The 18,773-nt window shown below is 41.4% G+C and overlaps 1 protein-coding gene and 1 long non-coding RNA gene across 3 annotated transcripts in view; one reads left to right on the top strand and one right to left on the bottom strand.

The window, feature by feature from the left end:
• Nucleotides 1-18,773, top strand: part of prex2 (phosphatidylinositol-3,4,5-trisphosphate-dependent Rac exchange factor 2) — a 100,792-nt gene that overhangs the window by 16,294 nt on the left and 65,725 nt on the right. Inside the window, exons 2-8 of the mRNA XM_086192108.1 lie at nt 4,456-4,527; nt 5,605-5,727; nt 6,990-7,094; nt 10,228-10,329; nt 11,118-11,279; nt 14,182-14,315; nt 16,955-17,058. Of these exons, the coding sequence (XP_086048234.1) occupies nt 4,456-4,527; nt 5,605-5,727; nt 6,990-7,094; nt 10,228-10,329; nt 11,118-11,279; nt 14,182-14,315; nt 16,955-17,058 (802 nt within the window). The remainder of the gene's footprint in view (nt 1-4,455; nt 4,528-5,604; nt 5,728-6,989; nt 7,095-10,227; nt 10,330-11,117; nt 11,280-14,181; nt 14,316-16,954; nt 17,059-18,773) is intronic.
• Nucleotides 12,331-16,018, bottom strand: LOC147241676 (uncharacterized). Of its 2 annotated transcripts, none has more exons than XR_015111050.1 (4): nt 15,937-16,018; nt 14,202-14,297; nt 12,808-12,951; nt 12,331-12,632 (listed from the first exon to the last, which is right to left on the bottom strand). It is a non-coding gene; the product is annotated as an uncharacterized LOC147241676 (long non-coding RNA). The 2 variants fall into 2 exon arrangements; XR_015111049.1 differs by lacking the exon at nt 15,937-16,018 and adding an exon at nt 14,877-15,156.

Below are 18,773 nucleotides of genomic sequence, written 5' to 3'. Positions count from 1 at the left end.
CTTGTGACACTTGCACACGGGAAAAGAAAAGTCTTACTCAAAGTGCTTGGCATAGTAACCCAGGTAGGATATCAAGGCTCTGGGTAATTTTACACCGTTCCTGTTTTTGATAGGCAATTTACACCCCCAAATGTGCCAAGCATCAGTTTTTGTTCAGAAGAAATTGATTAGTAAGTTTTGACCGGGACACACAAAAGGAGTGTTTGTCTTCATAGCATGAAGTGCAACAGGACCACTCCTGTCCTAAGTCCAGCTGGTGGACTTTTTCAGCTTAAAATCGCAAACATAACAACTCACACTGGACTAAAATAGTGATAAGACAGCTGCAACTGGTAAAATATGGTCAAATTTAAATAATTCTGTATGACTAAAATTATGCAATGCTGATAATGCTTGTAATACTGGCAATACTAATTATACTACTAATACTTCCTGTTGAATAGAGCTGAATTCTGCAAAGACTGCGGGTCTGATTTGTTCTTTACCTGAGCCAATCTATGTTTTGTGATACAAGAAGCAAAACCACATTAAAAAAGATAACCTGCCTCTTATCATGTCCCCCACCACCTTACTGTCTCCCACGTAGCTGCTCCCCTTTACTGTATCCACCCTTAATAGCTACCCTTGATACCTTTACTACTCCATCCCCATCTTGCCATCTCCCTCGCCACTCTTCCTGTCTCCCCCACTTCCTATCCTTGAGCTTTCTCCTTCTCCTTCTCTTGGCTGATTCCTCCTGCTCCTCCAGAAGTTTCCACCTCTCCATTGTCTTTCTTCTCACCCTCTTACCTCATGCTGTTACATTTTCTCTTCTGTTACTCACCTGTCAAATTCAAATAGCTTTATTGGCACACTATTAAAGAATGTGACCAAATCAAAACACAAGGGTAGATCATAATGAGATAATGGAAAATAAATATTCAATGACATTCAATTAACAGCAACATCTAATATAATTATAATAATACTTCAGTCAAAAGATGGCACTGAACTACTTCTACCAAGTGTCATAATACTTTAAATGATGACAATAGTAGTAGTTGTTTAATTTCTCATGAACCCACACTATTTCAAAGCATGACCTTCGGGAAAGAGGCGGGGTTCACCCTGGATGGGTCACCAGTCCATCACAGGGCCAACACATAGAGACAGACAACCATTCACACTCACAGTCACACCTACAGTCAATTTAGAGTATCAATCAGCCTCGTCCCCTCTTGATGTCTTTGGACTGTGGGAGGAAGCTGGAGTACCAGAGAGAACCCACACAGGAACAGGGAGAACATGCAGACTCACACAGAAAGATCCTGTGCTGGAGACAGGGCTCGAACCCGGAACCTTTTGCTGTGCCACCGTAAATCTAAAAAATTACACAAAGAACATTTTTGAAAAAATAATGCAATGAAAATAGGTTTCTTTCTCATCCAGAAAAAAAAACTGTTAGGTGAAAAGATGCTAAGGGTGTGCTAATTACCTCATCCTACATGAATATAGCCTGACCGTTAACGTCACCAGTTAAACCTTTTGCTTTTTAGCAAATTTTGACAAAATTGTGCACCAAAAGAGGTTTATTCCCTCTTATTTATTCAGACTGACATATTAATTCAAGGTGCTAATCCTACAATAATAAACCTAGCCGATTTTGCTTAGCATAGTGGATCAAAGTTAGCCAATTAAGGGTTTTCAATAAAGGGTCTAACACAAAAACACCAGAGGCTCCTCAGAAGTCTTAAGTCTGAAGGCCTCTTTAGCCCCGAGTGAAATGGTGGATAATAACTCAGCAGCAGGCTTTCATTCACTGCTGTTCCGGGATGGTTGCCCCGGGAGACCATAGAGTTAGAAAATTTTCCGCATGTAAAGGCAGTGTTACGTCAGAATACCGCTTTACGTCATGCCCCCTTCAGGGATCACGCACCTGCGTACATAGACATGCCTGCATAGACCGAAAGAAGGCGGAGCTTAATAGCCACCAAACGGACGGAGAAGTCGCGGTGGTGAAAAGCAGAGAATTAACCGGCTGAAGAGGAGGTCAAATTCTCCCGAGTTGAAGACAAGTAGTAAAAGAAAAACATCTACCTACAATGTCCGTCGTATTTTCCAAACCACAACGCGTTTAACTATAACAAGCTAGCGTTAGCACCCGTAGATATGTTTATACTAATAGCTGCAGCCTGTCAAGCGCAGCAGCAGCAGAGGAGGTAGGACGGAAGTACATCTCTCTAAAATACACAGTTATTTTATTAGGGCCTGAGCCAGTCCCTGGCGAAGACCCTATTATGTTTCGAAGTCACACTCGCCACTTCAAAAGTAAATTTGACCCCCTAAACATGCATGAAAACTCACCAAATTTGGTACGCACATCGGGTGCAGCGAAAAATTCAATAATTTTAAAAAAAAGAGGCGCTCTACTCAATAGCTCCACCTACATACACAAAAAACCACGCCACAGACTGTAGGAATGTCCTACAGACATGGGACCAACACCATTGAACTCGTCTCATCAACACGGATAAATCATACACTCACACCCCTGACCTAACTGTAACAGGATGTCCACAATTTGGACACGAATGTCTAATTTTGGACAATTTTGCGCCCCGAACAAAATCTATCTCCTCCTAAACCGTAAATGCCAGGGCTACCAAACTTTCACACATTACTCTCCCAACTGTGCTGATTAAAAGTTGTTCAAGGTTAATATACTACGCACTCGGTTTGGATTTTATGAGCCGTCAAAGTGGGGGAGACACTTTTCGCCTTACAATGGAAGTCTATGGGGAGAGCGTGTCCTCTCAGGGTACATACTCTCGAACAAATGCTTCTCACGTCTATACCATACATTGCACAGCTTTTAAAAACACACCACTGTATTCCTGACAAAAATCCCTACAAAAATATGGTATTTTGTGTGACTTTTGACCAACGTATGCCGACTTATTCAGCTTTTACACACTACATTTCTCTGAATCCTCCACTCTCTCCACTCCAGCACAGATCAAAGAAAGTGCAGCGGGGGAGGGGTTCTTAAAGGGCCAGCTGGCAGCTCTGCTCTCAGCTCTGCTCTCAGCTCTGACAGAGATGGCAGAGAGCGAGCAGAGAAGGGAGGGGCTCTTAAAGGGCCGGCTCTCAGCTCTGCACTCACACTGTGCAGCGCACTGAGGCTCGTATCTCCTAAACTACAAGGCCTAGGGATTTGCCGATTACACCGTTGGATTGGGGCCGGCGATCCGGCCGCGGCTAGGCGGGGGCTCAGGCCCTAACAACGCTGCTTGCAGCTTTAATTTCAATTATATTTTCATCCCTTTTTAGCAGTGAAATCTTATGGTATCTTACAGGCCATCTCCAACAGCCCTGCTGCCTTCTGGGACATCTTCCTAAAGGTTTTTTTAGTGGCTGCAGATGATGTGGAACTGTTATTTGTTTCACTTTGCTTCCTACGGTTAATTTATTGTTTGTTTCTAAAAATGTTCCTACAATGTTTGAGCAACGAAGCTTGTCTTAATGAAAGCAAAGAACGTGCTTCACTCTCGTACGGCCTTTATCTCAATCAAGTTTCTATGTTTTTCGTGATTTTGACAGTAAATTAAATTAGCTGTGTGGCATAAGGCATGGATGGGTTTTGTAATGTTATGCCAAGATCATTTTTCGTTCAGCGTAATGTCTTCTCATTCAACTTGAACATGACAGACGGTTTTGTCATACCAAGCAAGCAAGTGACAAGTTTGATGAAGCTACAACTGACAGCTATTGAATGTAATTTCTTGTGTACTTTGTATTTGGATTTCATCATGGCTGCAGGGAGTGAAGTCAAAAACATCACTCCAAATGAAGATATGTTGCTGCCAATTTGTTTCTCCCAGGGTTTCTACTGAAGATAGACCCCAGCCATCACATTTACACACACACACACACATACACACACACAAACAGATTCTTGTGTGCTTCATGGATCTTTAAAAGCCTTCCTCTTGCACGATCCAGAAAATGACTAATTCCTCCCTCATCTCATGTAAATAACACATTCGAAGCACACCTTTTTAATTTTCCTTTCTCAGAAAGTGCCTGGAAGCATTAAATAGGTTGAGATTTTTGTGCAGTGAAGCAGCCTGGGAACCAAAGTCCTCTGGGATTGACAAAAGTAGAAGCACTTCCCATCCATCTCTATTCACACACTCTCCAGCCATTTAACATCACCTTTGAAATTCCATGCGCTTCAAGTATGCGTTTTTTTTTTTCCTTAACCAATGCAAAGATTGTGTTTCACGTGTATCAGGTCTCCACTGTGATGGCTACCAATTTGCTCTTTGGCAGCTGAGTTTTGCAGCTGCACTCTTAAGCCTCAAATCTTAGTCTTCTGTTTGGCCGCTTAAGGTACAAAAGGATCAGACGCCAAGCTGTAATTTAATCTTGGGTCAAGTTGAAAAGTGTTAACTTTTGCCTTCCCTTCTCCTCCAGGTGTTTCTCCATCGCCTAAACCAGTACGCGGCCACCAAAATTGACAAGAATGTCACAGAGGAAACGGTTAAGGTGAGGGTCAATGCATACCTCAAAAATTTTAAGGTTTATTGACTTCCATTTTCATTTAGTAACCTGATCCATGGCAGCAGGGTCAGAAATTGCATTATAAACTAAATAAAATGAGTCCCTTGTTTATGGTGCAACCTAAAATACTGAAGTTCTGAATGGAGAAAGAAGTGGTGGGCGATCCAGGAAGCAGCTGTAAATATAATCTATTTATAAATGATTCCGGCTGAGGGGATCATAAAGGATGTCACAGTAGGAGGGTCTGTGACCGTCTCAGCTAGCTTGCTTACTTTTGAAGGTAAACACACATTTAGTGGATATTTACTGCGTGGCTTGTGTTTTGGAATATATCTATGTTTTGTTTGGGAACATGCTGTGCAGAGTGGATTGTGGATAATGGGGGTCACAGGGAGGTTTGGCCACAGCAGGCTGTGATGTCACCAAACAGCTGAATGGCAGATCTTTTTTTTTTTTTTTTTTTTTTGCTGTTTTTAGCAAAACACCCATAAACAACTTCATGCCTTGATTTGATTTTTCTGGCGTCATGACTATTTTTTTCCACCCATCAAGAGTCAGCATATTGTTTTATCCTTTAAAAATCACCACAGAATTTACATAAAAGAGGGCAGAAGTCAACAGCACACAAAGTTCTCTTACAACAGATCTTAGAAATGTGTTCCTTTTTAAGCTCCTCTGTTCTTACTGTAATAATGTTTTACATTCTCAAGCTAAGATGCCCATTACAAAGAAACCTCAGCGGCGTTAGATTCTCTCGCTTAGCGGTCACAAACAAATAGCATATGCCAATGTATTGATTCAGGCTGGCAGTCTTTGGGACGACACTGGAGTAGAAACAGCTGGCAACTATTGGGTGAGTACCTCTGGCAAGGCCAAGTCAGCCAAAGCTAATGTAGAAAGAAATGCCATTTTTCATGCTAAATTGTAATGTTTTAAATTTTTTTCCTGCCATGCTACACCTCTCCACCAAGTTTGGCCTTTTTGTGTGATGCTGCAAACAGACCTCTGCTATGGCAAAATGACAAAAAAACAAATCAGCTATCCTTTGTTGTTTCAACTTAGGTTTTATTCTCCAACATCGAGGAGATTCTGGCTGTTCACAAAGACTTCCTGTCCATGGTTGAGGAGCTTCTCCACCCTGACCCTCACGCCCACCATGAAATTGGTCGTTGCTTCTTGCACTTTGTAAGTAGCACATGCTCTGCCGCCGCTGCCGCCGCTTCCACCGCTTCCACCTTCAGTTATCATGTGACCGTCAACTATGCATGCTCTTTATTGTTCACTAATGTGACATATTTCTCGAGAGCTCAGATTGACTGAGGGTGATAAGATGCACCACATGTTGTTCATTTATCCCTCCAGATAGATGGAGTGGGTGATGTACTTTTATTCCGCTCGTTGCTGCCATACATCACACGTCTTCGATGCCGAGCCTTGAGGCACGCCGGCATATTATAGCTTTCAAAGTGTGATACATCTTTCCGTCCTTCTATTTGGCTTCAGGTGACTTCCTTGCCAGTAGGGCCCTGATGTGTCAAGCTGGTGATACAGGTGAAGAGAGATGATCCAGCGCTACAGATGGTATAGTCAGGTGGATGATAAGATGACCTCATGGAGGGAAGTGTAATACAAGAAGCATGGCTTATGAATTCAGTCATCGTTTGAGACCCCATAGATTTTTCCTCCTCTCTTTTCAAAGTGTCTTTTTTTTCTGCAGAAAGAGTGACTTAATCTAATTTTACTGCAGTGGTAAAACTCTGCCAGCTGGACAATGGACCGATCCGATTATAATCCCCCTGATTCTGTCCTGCAAATTTTTTGACTCCTGTTTTTTGGAATTCAGAAAACTCAGTCCCGAAAGGCAAAAAAAAACCCCAACAAAAAACCCCCAAAACATAAAAGAAAAATCCTTTTTCGAGCACATGAAATACATTCATAGACAGTGTGATTATTTGAGAGCGTACTGGACAGTCCTGCTTGTTGCTGTAACAGTAATGTCCCTCCACATTGTCAGCTTCCTTGAGCAGCACAGCAGAGGACGTGCAGCATTTTTATCGCTCTGTAGTGACTTTGAAAGGCAGCAGAGAAACCGCACGGCGTAGCCTCTAAATCACTACAAAGACATGGATGTCGCAAGAACTGCTTTGGTGGAAGGATGGCGGCGGTAATGCGTCAAGGCAGATGAGAGGATAAGTTTTTGGGCTCCACACGTTATATGTATTATGTATCTCATGATGGAGGGAATAAATACTTCATATGAATCCTCTAATTCAGATGTCTGTGGCACTCTGTGGGATATGTCTGCCTTTCTCTTTCATTTTCCTTTATTTCTTCTGTCAGTAAATTTGTCTTCAGTATTACCCCCTCCTGTTTTTATCCTCTTTGGTTCTGTAATTAGTTTACTCTTCATACATCCTTCTCACCTTGTCTGTCTTTGGCTTTGGCAGAGGAGCCGTTTCCAGATTTATGATGAATACTGCGGGAATCATGAGAAGGCCCAGAGGCTGCTGCTGGAGCTCAACAAGATCCGGAGCGTCCGGACATGTTTACTGGTGAGGAGGGACTCTAAAATCTGCACACAGTGTACAATGTGTAACTTGCTTTTAATAGGTCACATACTGAAAGCAGTTTTAGGGTCCGGATTCCCAATGCAATTTTTAAGATAAACGTTAAGAAACATGCAATTCTCAGAAAAATACTTAAAATGTCTTGAGTATGTCTTATTATATCTTCTTGAATATTATAGGATTGAAAATATATTTTAGAAATGCAGAAGCAAGGTTAAAAGTTGTTAAACCCACAGTGTTGCGGAAGTGGGCTCTTAAAAACCCAGAAATAAATTATCATTGTCAGTTAGCAAAGTCAATGGGTTCTTTTTTCAAATCCCTGAAATAAGGTCTGAGGTTAGCACTTGCTTAAGATATTTTATGATTCTGTTCTACAGCATCTCAGTAAATACCACATTTGTGAATTGTGATGCTTTTATTGGTCTTTTTTTTTAATCCACTGAACACATGTGGAGGAAGAAAGGAAAAGCACAAAGCTTTGTTGTGGTTAGTAGCTAAAATTAGCTTGCATGCAATTGCATTTGACACTGCTTATTTTCAGCACTAATCCAAAAATCAATCCCATTGGCTTTTGAGAACCATGCTAACTTCTTGGTTCGGCCACAAAAAGGAATCGTCCCTGTGGCTCTCAATACTCCCAGGCTATACTTGCTAGAAATGGAACATTTTATCGGGGGGTGCTTGGTAACAAATCAGGGATTACAGGTTTATGCTAGCTGGGTTAGAAAGAGCTGTTGAAGCAAGTAGTAAAAATGAAAGAACATGACGATCTCACATTTGTTCTTTTTGCATTTCTCATCTTTTTTTGAAATAAGTAGTCGAGAGAGGAAGGAGATGCAGGAGAAGAGAAACTCAGTAAAGGGCTGCAAGTGGGTGTTGAACCCAGATTCTCAACCAACTGAACCTGAAGCCACCATAACAATCAATCCTCACATCAATTCTTAAAACTTTTTTTTAAATTTTCACCTTAAACTTCAATGTATGATATAATTACACATTTTAGAGGAAATTTGTTGTTAAGATAGTTTTTTGAATCAGGCCCCGGATCATTGCAGAGCTCAGTACTGCTGATATTAAACCAACATATCAAATTTAGGCCCCAAGTGGGACCTACACATGAAAGCTTTAACTTAAACACACACACTCTTAGACATACAAACACACAGTCTCCCACGCATGGCAGCTGGACAGTGTAAAACCTTGTACTTCATGTTCCAGTGTGTCTGACAGCTGATGTGACTCTGCCCCATGTGTGGGTGGACTTCCTCCTCCTGTCCCGACACTCGGAGAGACTTTCACTTCCACAGGGGAGCATCATATTGCTAGAACAAAAGATGACTACATTCCCAATACTGGCTCGCTAGCTCTGTGTGCGTGTGTGCGCGCGTTTGTGTGTGCGTGCGCGTGTATGTGTATAAGAGCGTGTATGTGTGCTCCGAGAGGTCAGAATACTTTTTCCCCTCCATTGCCTCTCACATATCACTCCACGCTGTTTACAGTTTCTTGCCCTCTGTTCATACTTTTCACTTTTCCCTCTTAGGCTTTGACAGTTTAGAATGTTTTTTGCAGCTTGGTCTCAGAGCAGCACACACTCGTTTCACTACACCCCTTCCATAAAAACAGAGCGCTTTGAAATCGAGATCTGCAGCCAGAACAAGCAGCGGCAGACTTACTTGTATTGATTGGCCGCTTCTGCGGTGAAGGGTATGACCTTTTTCTCCCACTGTAATTGATGGAGTGAGAAATGAAACATGCACATCAGAGAAGAGTGACTGCATGTCTGATTTACCGTCCTTGTGTTCCTTTTATCAAAAGACCAAGAGAAAGAAAATATATTAATTGACTTTGATTTAATGAGGTCTTTATAGCCTCGACCTTCATGTGACTTCCATCAGAGTCATCTCATGTTACTCTCCGTCTACCAGGCATCTCGGGTCATCTCCACCTCCCAGGTCCTGCAGTGACCAGGGCGTGGATATCCGCTAACTTCCACTAAACCTTTTAACCTCCTGGCAGCCATAAAGCCTGCTTTAGTGTTTACACTGTCATTTAGCACCTCGTCTAAATTTCAGGCGAGAATGAATATGAGCAGTTGACCCGATAACAGATGCACATGTAGCAAAGGGTCACTTTGATCAGTTCCTCTGCAAGCTAGCAATGAATGTTCCGAACACAGGTTTTAATGTTCTAATGATTTCTTAAAGAATGCGTTTCAAACTAACATCAAAAAACATTTTGCAGATGTTTATGATTTCATCTAATGTTTCTATAAGGTTAAATGTTTACTGGGATGAAACCTTTTAACTGAGGATGTTTTGATAAATAAGCATTCTATGATTTGTTGTTTTCCTAAACATTTAACCTCTCAGGAACATAAAGGAACAATATTTATTTCATAAACATCCTCAAAACCTTTATGTTAAGGTGTTATAAGAACTTGTCGATGACTCCACGATGCTACGTGTGACGCAGCTCCAGTCCTCCGTAAAAATCTTGAGTGGTAAGTTACAGGAACGATGCCATGGTAGTGTTGACATATTTTTATGAAATCTGGTTGCCACAAAATTTTGGAATAACGTTTTTTTAAGGATGTATCCTACTCTAAAATAATAACATTCTGGAATCATAAGCAAAACTTAACACACGTGGTTCTCCCAAACAGTGTTTCCTGGCTCCCTCCACTTCGGCTGCTCAACAAAGGTTTAAAAATGACATCAAATTTTAAAAAGAATAACAGGGTATAGTTCTTCTCACTTCTTTTAGGAAGGTAAGGGATGTTTTTAGAGAATGTTACCTTTGATTGAACAATGATTTAACTAACAACATATAAATGAACACAGTATTACAAATCCTTTTTTTCACCTGAGTAGAAAAGAAAATATTTGCTAAAATATTCAGGAAAAGAAGTAAATGTATCTACATTAGAAAAAGAAATGTCAATAGATCCATGAAAAATATATAACAAAAAAATGAAATGATGTAAAATGAATACAATAAAAACAAAAGAGAATGCTATGCTACCATTTTGGCAGCAAAAAACCACAAAAAGCATCCCACTGAAAACATGAACAGGAAGTTCTCAATGTCTCCCTTTCCCCTCTCCTTTTATGTCCCCTAGAACTGCATGTTGCTTGGAGGCAGGAAAAACACAGAGGTCCCTTTGGAGGGTTACCTGGTGGCTCCCATTCAGAGGATCTGCAAGTACCCACTGCTGCTGAGAGTGAGTACGGCCTTGTGGATGTTAACCATGTAATCTAAAGATCCCACAGCCCTAAGCCACCTCTACCGCCCACCTCCACCACACCTTCTACCTCTCCTTTCATGCGGCACCGCCTAGTTATAAGTAAGGGCTTTCCCCTCCCATTCACTTCAACGTCCCCCCTGCTATGAGACCCCGCTTTCCCATTCTGACACATCTCTGTTTTAGTTCACCAGTACAGGCTCATTATAGTAATAACACAGGACCTCTCATCACCTCCACCGCTGCCTCCTCCACCCAGCTACACACTGAGACACTAAAGACTGGCCTCATTCATACCTGCACTGTTAGTTTTGAAATCTCCATTTTCCTGTGTGGGACGTGAACGAAATCAAATACACTTTCAAAAGATTTGCTGGCGATCTGAGCTGCTCTGTCTCATTCAGCTTGTTATGATGTATTAATTCAGCCAGGCGTTGTCTAAACAGCCACCAGGATGGGCACAGAGATGTAATAATAATAAGGTGGTAATCTGAAGCTGGGACATGTGAAGTCTTCCAGCTGCCAGGGCCTCAGATAGCCATCAGTGGCAGTAGATATATCCTGTACGCTGTAAATCCTCTATAGTAGCCGACATGCTAAAACAACACATTTAGACTTTACATGCATGCAGTAGCAGAGGTTTAAAACATGGAACTCAAGAATTTTTTCAAGTCAAGAAATTCAAAATCACATTTGACAAAATATGTTCCTTTCTCTCCTCAAAGCTGTTGAGCTCTTTGTCATTTTATGTGTTTGAATGTGCACAGGAGCTCCTAAAGAGAACCCCTAAGAAGCACAACGACTTTGCCCTGGTTCAGGAGTCCCTGCAGGTGATGAAGGCGGTGTGCTCCAGCATCAATGAAGCAAAGAGGCAAATGGAAAAGTTGGAGATTTTGGAAGAATGGCAGTCCCATATCGAGGGCTGGGAGGTGGGCTTCAACTTGTAGTAACTCAGTCCAACTTCAGTGAGTGTGAGTGTGCACCTCCTTGTCCTGTTGTTGTCCCCTTTAACTTAAATCCAAGCCCCACAAAGCTCAAAGTCATGACTTATTTAAATCCACTTAGCCCTATTCCAGCCATTCAGCAGGAATTCCAAGGCTGACTTTAGCCCTTAAAGCTTTCTTTTACTCTCTTGGAACAATGACTTGTGTTCATAATGGCCAAATTCTTAACGCCTGGATGAGCCTGTAGTTAAAGCTGTCATGCTCTATGGTGGTTGTGCATTGGATCGTCAGGTGGACCTCTCAGTCTGGAAGTTGCCTTTTAGATTAGTTTTGTTTCCGGATATCTTTAATAAGGTCAGTAGGTCCAGTGGTGGTGGGAAAGAGTCAACAGTGTTGGTAATTGGAAGCGGAGATGTAATTGACCTGGCGTCATTTAAAGGTTTCCTGAAGACAAATAGATGTTTCCAGTGTTGACACAGGTTCTTACAAAGATGAAGGCAGCAACAGATTGTTCTCACTGAATGGAACACAAGCTTTCAACTCTGACATGATGATTAGCCTTGAGAGTTCATTTTATGCGCCTCAAAAACGACCGCTTTATAATAAAACACAAAAATCTCATCATAATTGACATGGGGGGAAAAAAAATCACTTAATCAATTTCTCGGTTAGATAAAAGGACTCGGGGCAAAACCAGTCTGATATTGAGAAATCTGAAGTCAATTTTGCTGCGGTTATTTTACTTATTACACACAAAAACACCTTGTTGAAATTATTATTTTTTGTGTGTAATAAGTAAAATTAAAATGAAATCTCAAAAAGGGTGTGTTTCCCTGCAACGAGTTTATCAAGATTTACCAAAAATCGATTGTTTTAAAAACAAGCTCCTTTATCTTGGTGAGGTGCTACCCATCTTATATTAAGGTAAATCTTTTTTCTTTTTTTTTTTTGGACCAGAAATGACAAAGCTCTACTTCTAGTGTTTTTCGGCCAATAACAACATTAGAGAGCAGTTATTACAGTATAAATAGACATTTAAAGATGTTTTTATTATGTTAGTAAAAAGTACAGCAGAAACAGCTGGGAACATTTGTGTTTAAAATACAATTACAGCTATTAAACAGAAACAGACAAACAGGTTTTAGTTTTCTACATTCACATTTAGAGAGACTAGTGTGATCAGAAGGAATCTCACTGTTGGGTGGGGTTTATGTATCTTGTACTCCACACATTCAGTCCTAGCTGAAGCACTTTTATTAATTGTAAACATGAGCTCATTCTGGAGCCGGACCCTCTGAGCGCTGCACGCCAGACGCTGCCGCTCTAAACGAGACGAAACTAAGAAGAAGAGAGGGGAAAAAAAGTCTTAAAAAAGGGAGAGCTGAGTGATGGTTGCATGTATTTTGGTGTGGGCGTTTGAGGAATGATGGAGGGATGAGGAGTGATTGTGAGAACTGCTGTTTTTCCGTTCCTCCGCCTCCTTTTGCCCGGTTGTTTGCTTGTTAGTGCTGACCTGCTCCACAGCTGGCTGGCCTCGGGATATCCTGGCAGGTTCACCTCGCGTGGGAGAGACAGGGCGATGGCCCGCCGTGGTCATCACGGGGACTGCCAGCATTTGTCAGGGTAGCGATTGCCAGTTGTTGTCTGTGTTTTGTCACTGTGTAGAAATTCAAAATGTTAATTTTAGACTTGCGGTGTCCAGTTGTGTTTTACTTCACATTCTGTCCCGTTTAGTTTAATTAGTGTTCCTGAATTATGGAGTTGCTTGATTTGGCTGCCTCAGTTTCCTGTAGTGTCTCCAGAAAAGTGACAAAAAGACACTATTTTGTCATTAATAGTTACTCTTAATTGTCATGCTTAATCTTCATTCTTCTTTTCAGTTGTTATGTCTGGCAGTTCTTTAACGATAAAAATAGAGGGTTTAAATTTAGATGAAACTGAGGGTTTGCGTGACTGAAGACTTTCTCTTGTAGGCTTGGATTGATGCAATGAGTTAGAAAAGATGCATTAAAAAAAGACAACACTAAAGAAGTCTTCACCAAAAGATGTAGAGGTTGTTACAATTGCACGAAACACAAAGAGAACGTGTCGGCTCTTCCATGAAGAACGTTCTGAACCTGTGTGATGTTACCTCTGCCCCCTTCAAGTGACCAAACCAAGTTCTACGTCTGGTGTGCACACATTCATCGGCTGCAAATTAGTTTAACATCTGGTCAAGGGCTGGGGAGTTAAGAGACCCTGAAAGAGCGGGAGAATTAGAGAATGTAGGGGGAAGGTATGAAAGAGATAGTGTAAGAGACAAGAGAATGAAGGGGGGGGGGAGTCAGCAGAAGGGAAGGCATGCAAAGGGGAATAAATAAAGGGTAAAGAGAGAAAAAAGGAACAAGTGGGAAAGGTTTTGGCCCGTTGACGTCTCCAGCAGGAGGAAATGCTTAGCACATTTTCCGGCTCTGTGCGCATTGGAGCTATTTTTAGCTGCGAGGGGCCGATCAAACGGGCAACATAAATTCCCAGAGCAGACACGGTAAAGAAAAAGACAGCCAATTTTATCACCAGAAACCAATATGGTGACCAGGCGTGACAATGCAACACAGTTTGACTGAAGGGGATGTTATTCTATAGATGCTATTAACGGATGCGTTTTTTAAAGTCCCCGAGCAATCTGGTCTGAGGAAGCGTGGAGTGTTGTTACAGACCCCTGAGAGAGTGAACAGGAAAGGCTGGGCTTTGTAATCCCTTCTCCTGCTCAGACCCTGTGTGTGAACGTTTGCTGGTGTAGAAGTAACAACTATGTACAATGAAACTTTCACATCAAGATGATTTGCTGCATTTAATAGCTTCTGTGTTCATCGATGTCCAAGCATCTGTCTTCCCTCTCTGTTTCCAGGGCTCCAATATCACAGATACCTGCACAGAGATGCTCATGCAGGGAGTCCTGCTGAAGATTTCTGCTGGAAACATACAAGAGAGGATTTTCTTCCTGTTTGACAAGCTGCTGGTGTACTGCAAGAAGAAAAACAGGTGACTCATGTGGCTGTTTATTCAACATTCAGAAATCACAAAAGAGATTTGCTTAATGTTCATTAGTGTGTTAGAACAAAAGCTGACAAGTTGACAGTCCCTCTAGGGTTACACAGAGATTTTTGGGACTGTTGTGGTCAAAAGTGCCTGGTTTTGCAACTGCTTTTTTTTTTTTTTCTTCTTTTTTTTAATTCAAAAATTGCAGGATCTTTTGGGATTTCTTTCTTTCTATAATTTGCAATGAAATTGTGGGAACCAGCAGAAACTCTCAATTTATTTAATTTTCAAAGTTGTAGATAAAAATGCATTGGTTTAAAAAAAAGTGCATCAAGTTTTTTGAAATAAGAACCTATACAAAACAGTGGTTCTGTTGTAACTTTTGCAGTTATTTCTTCATCGATTTCACATGAATGCGTGCCTGAAGCGATGACGTGTCAGGTAGCAACAGGGAATTGACTCCACCTCCATATAAAAACAGCACCCGCATCAATGAAAAATGCAACTTCTTCCAACTTTTATTTTAAGCGAAACCCCGGATTTTTGCGATGAAAGTTTACTTACTTTTAGAATGTGCAAGGCCCTGTATAGTCCATAGAGTTTGGCTGATTTTGAATTAGTTTATGCAAGTCCAGAAACATACAATGTTCTCTGGCTTGTACTCCGAGAGGAAACCTTTCCAGAAAGATTTCAGACCATGAACCCAGCATAAATGGTTACACCCCGACCCATCTGTGAAAGGTTCCAGCCAGATATTCTACAGCTGTCCTATCCACCTTCTATAATAAGCCTTTCCTACTGACATGGAACAGGTTTGGAGCCCAGAAACCAACCTTACTTTGAACTGTTCTGAGCGTTGTCACCCACCTCAGAATCTGCAAATCAGGTTCCGCAGGAACCAAAAGATAGTTAACATGCGAGCAATGATGACATCTCACACACCCTCCTCTTATTCTTCCCTCTTCGCTGTTTTACAGCGTGGTGATGCACATGAGTGATCAACTCATGTGAGTCAGTTCTAGTTTAACATGTTTTATATGGGCAAGTGAGTTTTATTTTTCACCCAAATTACCACGACAGCCCTGGTGCAGAGAAAGCTCTACATTGGTGTGTGACTTCCGTGTAGCAAGACTCTGATTATGCAGTGGTTCAGCTTAAAACTGGTGAGAATGTGGGCAGGTTCTAGTTCAGGAAATCTTGAATGGCACCAGTTCAAGAACCTAAACCGGTTTGGTGAGGAAACAGCTTGAGAGCACTAACGAAAAACCACCCTGGAAGCTAAAAAAAAAAACCCCTCAGCTTTTATAGTTTCTCTTCGATGAAAAACTATTATCTATTCAGCAGATGAAGCAGAAATGACTGACACACACTGCATATTATAGTCCATCATGTCACAATTACCAATTTCCATTAAAAGAACATCAAGCAACTTTTAATGAGCAAAAAAGGAAAAGTTTGAATATCAGAACAGTGTAGATCCCAGGGAAAGATGTCAAAAACAGTGGCAGCAGCAGCACGACACATCCCAAACCAGACAGGCTGTCCTCAGCGGATGAATTCATGTAATCTGCAGCAATAGTGACATAGCAGAGATGGAAGAGAGAGGAAAAAAACCTCCACTTACAACACCAGGTGAATCGTAATCCAACTACAAACAACAGCATAATGCAGGATTCGGTGAGAGCAGTTGGAGCACCTCATTTTTCAAATCCAGAATGAAGAATCAGTCACAACAAAAAAAGCAGGAAATGAAAGACTAAAATTGTCCCTACACCCTCCATAATAAAAGTCTTAAACTAGACTCACACCAATATAAAGTTTGACTTACCTTGAATCTAGGAAGTGTGATTCTTGCGAGGAAGTCTGGGAAGTGATCAGTATTAAAAAGAAAACCTCACCTTTACACAATTGTAACTCAGCGTAAGTAACATAGTATTTGTGCATTGGTTACTTGCTGAATGAGTATTGAAAGATGGGTAGATGTTTTAGAGTGGTAAGCATGTAACACCAGTGCTTTAAACAATCCTTCTAAAAATGGTTCTTTGGATGAAACGCCTCTGTATTGGAACCATTAGTTTTATGAACCTTTTCAAAAAGTGTAATTCTTAAGCAAATGTCTCTGCCTCAGGCTGTTATGTCTAGAATAATATTTATGTTATGCCTGACAAAATAAGGCGATATTGTTAATGCTAATTTCCAGTTTACTTCCTTGCGTCTATTCTCCGGCAGACGGCTTCATCAATTATTCACTGTGCCAGATTCTTGATTTTTCAAAGAAAACAGCGCAGCGCGCTTTGAGAAGCATTTTGTCTGTGAGGGAAAATAAAGGACATGCAGCAGAAGAAACACAAGAAAAAGGATTGTTCACTTCAGGATACAGAGATGTGTAATACGTCCAGGTGAGACTTTTATTCTGATCAGTGAGTTGAATCAGCAAACTCCTGCTGATTACTGACTATTGTTACGCTTCTGCAGGTGGGATACTTGATAAGCAGTTGTCTCTGTCTGAACTAGTTTCTATTTCATCAGGTCACACTTGGCAACTAATTCAGTTGTTTTCCTGCTATAGCGTCATTATGAATGACCCACAGGTGACATAAATTATTCATGAAATGGTTGTTTGCTTGTTCTTGTACTTGAAGGCGTTTAAAAAACAGCAAGACAGCCACCGAGGGCCCTCGCTACCTGTTCAGAGGCAGGATCAACACTGAGGTGATGGAAGTTGAAAATGTGGATGATGGCACAGGTGAGTGATGTTGGAGAAGGATCTTGTTTTACTGCCTCAGCCAAAGGCGTAATGTTTTTGATGGTGTTTTTCGATTTGTGTTTTTATCTGTCGGCAGCATTATGCAAAAACTATGTAGCAGATTTTCACTTAAGTTGGTGTAGGAGTGTAGAATTGGTCAAGGAGGAACCCATTACATTTTGGGACAGATTAGTTATAGCATCAGCTTTTGGCAACAGGAAATTACATATTTTATGACACTTTGACATTCTCCTTGGGGTAAATGATCCATCACAATCTAGGTCAGAAACACTTGGTGATGGGTTACCGTGGAGAATGTGAGTTTTAATTAAGTGGTGTTACCTTGGTGAGGTGGCTGATTTAACCATAGAACAAGAAACTGTAGTAACTGGACTCCACATTGTCTGCTCTTTTCCAAACTTTGACGAGAATCACAGTCTGAGGACATCTACAAGCTGAATTTAAGTCACAGTGACACCTTGTGGTCACACAGTGTAAAAAAAATCATTTGATTTCAAAATTATACTGTGCTGTTCTCCTGTGATGTGCAGCCACTGAATATAACTGTGCTCCACCACTACCTAGTGGACAGAGGAAGTGAGATTTCCACACTGCCAAAAGCACAGGGGTATGATAGTCCACTCATCACTGCTTGGGGCTTTAATTAGGGTCCAAGCACTAAAGTGTGACAAGGGCCAAAGTTCGTCTTAGCAGGGCTGTGCGCCCTCTCTCTCTTCTTCCCACTCTCAGACTTTTTCGCTTCAGCACGTCTGGTAGCAAGAGTTTAAAAATACACTGTAGTAAGCCACACTGGAAAGTTAGGACTCGGCCTAATCTGCTGGATAACTATGAGATTTTTTAGACTAGAATTTACCTTTAAACATTTTTAAAGCCATCTAAAGTTACACAACCTTGAATCTGAGCTGCTGCTGGTATGTGGTGAACTTGAGCACTTGTGTCTTTTGGCCACACGTAGCCACTGATTATCATTTATATTTGTAGAAGCCATCATTTCCTCTCCTCTCCTGGAGACCAGGATGGGCACTCATATTTGGTGTGAGATGGATGAGTTTGGGTCTGGAGAGGCAGTGGGAGGAGGGAGGATAAACACACCAGGCAGGCGGTGGTGCACTAACTCGTGGGTGTTCTGTACCACAGGCGGGAGATCTCAATCCGAAATCCAGGGCGACAGGAGTATTTTAGCTTCGACTCCGACCTAATGAAAGCGCAGCGACTGTTTCCCAGGCACACACTTGCTGCCTGAGGTCGAAAAAAAAACCGCCCTTGAGGCACGCCAGAGAAAGGACACCAAAATACAGATGCTTTTAGATTGTAATTGATGATCGTTTTGGTTTTCTTTTTGTTACACCCCTGAAAAATTTGGCTTTGGCTTGGAAAGCTTTTGAAATGTTTGCGAGAGAAAGAAATAATGATGACAAATGGTTAAAAGTTCATTCTGACATCTTACATCTCTATTTAAGCTGCTCTCATGCAGCCTCAGCTCTGAAGGAGTGTTCAGAGGCTCAACAATGCTGATAGATGGGTCTTCTTCTGCATGTTTGCCAACCCGTTTATCTCATTAAACGAGTGGAGTCGTAATCAATGAGGTACTCAATAGAGAGGCAAGGAGAAATGAGTATCCGGTGAGTGTTTGCACCACAATCTTCTCCATAGTTTGATCTAGAATGTTGTTTTTGAAATGAAGTACATGCTAC

Source organism: Aulostomus chinensis, chromosome 21, assembly GCF_037954235.1.
Source record: "Aulostomus chinensis isolate RoL2024-O1b breed Wild chromosome 21, RoL_Achi_v1.0, whole genome shotgun sequence".
Lineage (NCBI taxonomy): Eukaryota > Metazoa > Chordata > Actinopteri > Syngnathiformes > Aulostomidae > Aulostomus > Aulostomus chinensis.
Note: the sequence above shows the minus strand (reverse complement) of the source record. Positions and strands in the feature narration are given on the sequence as shown.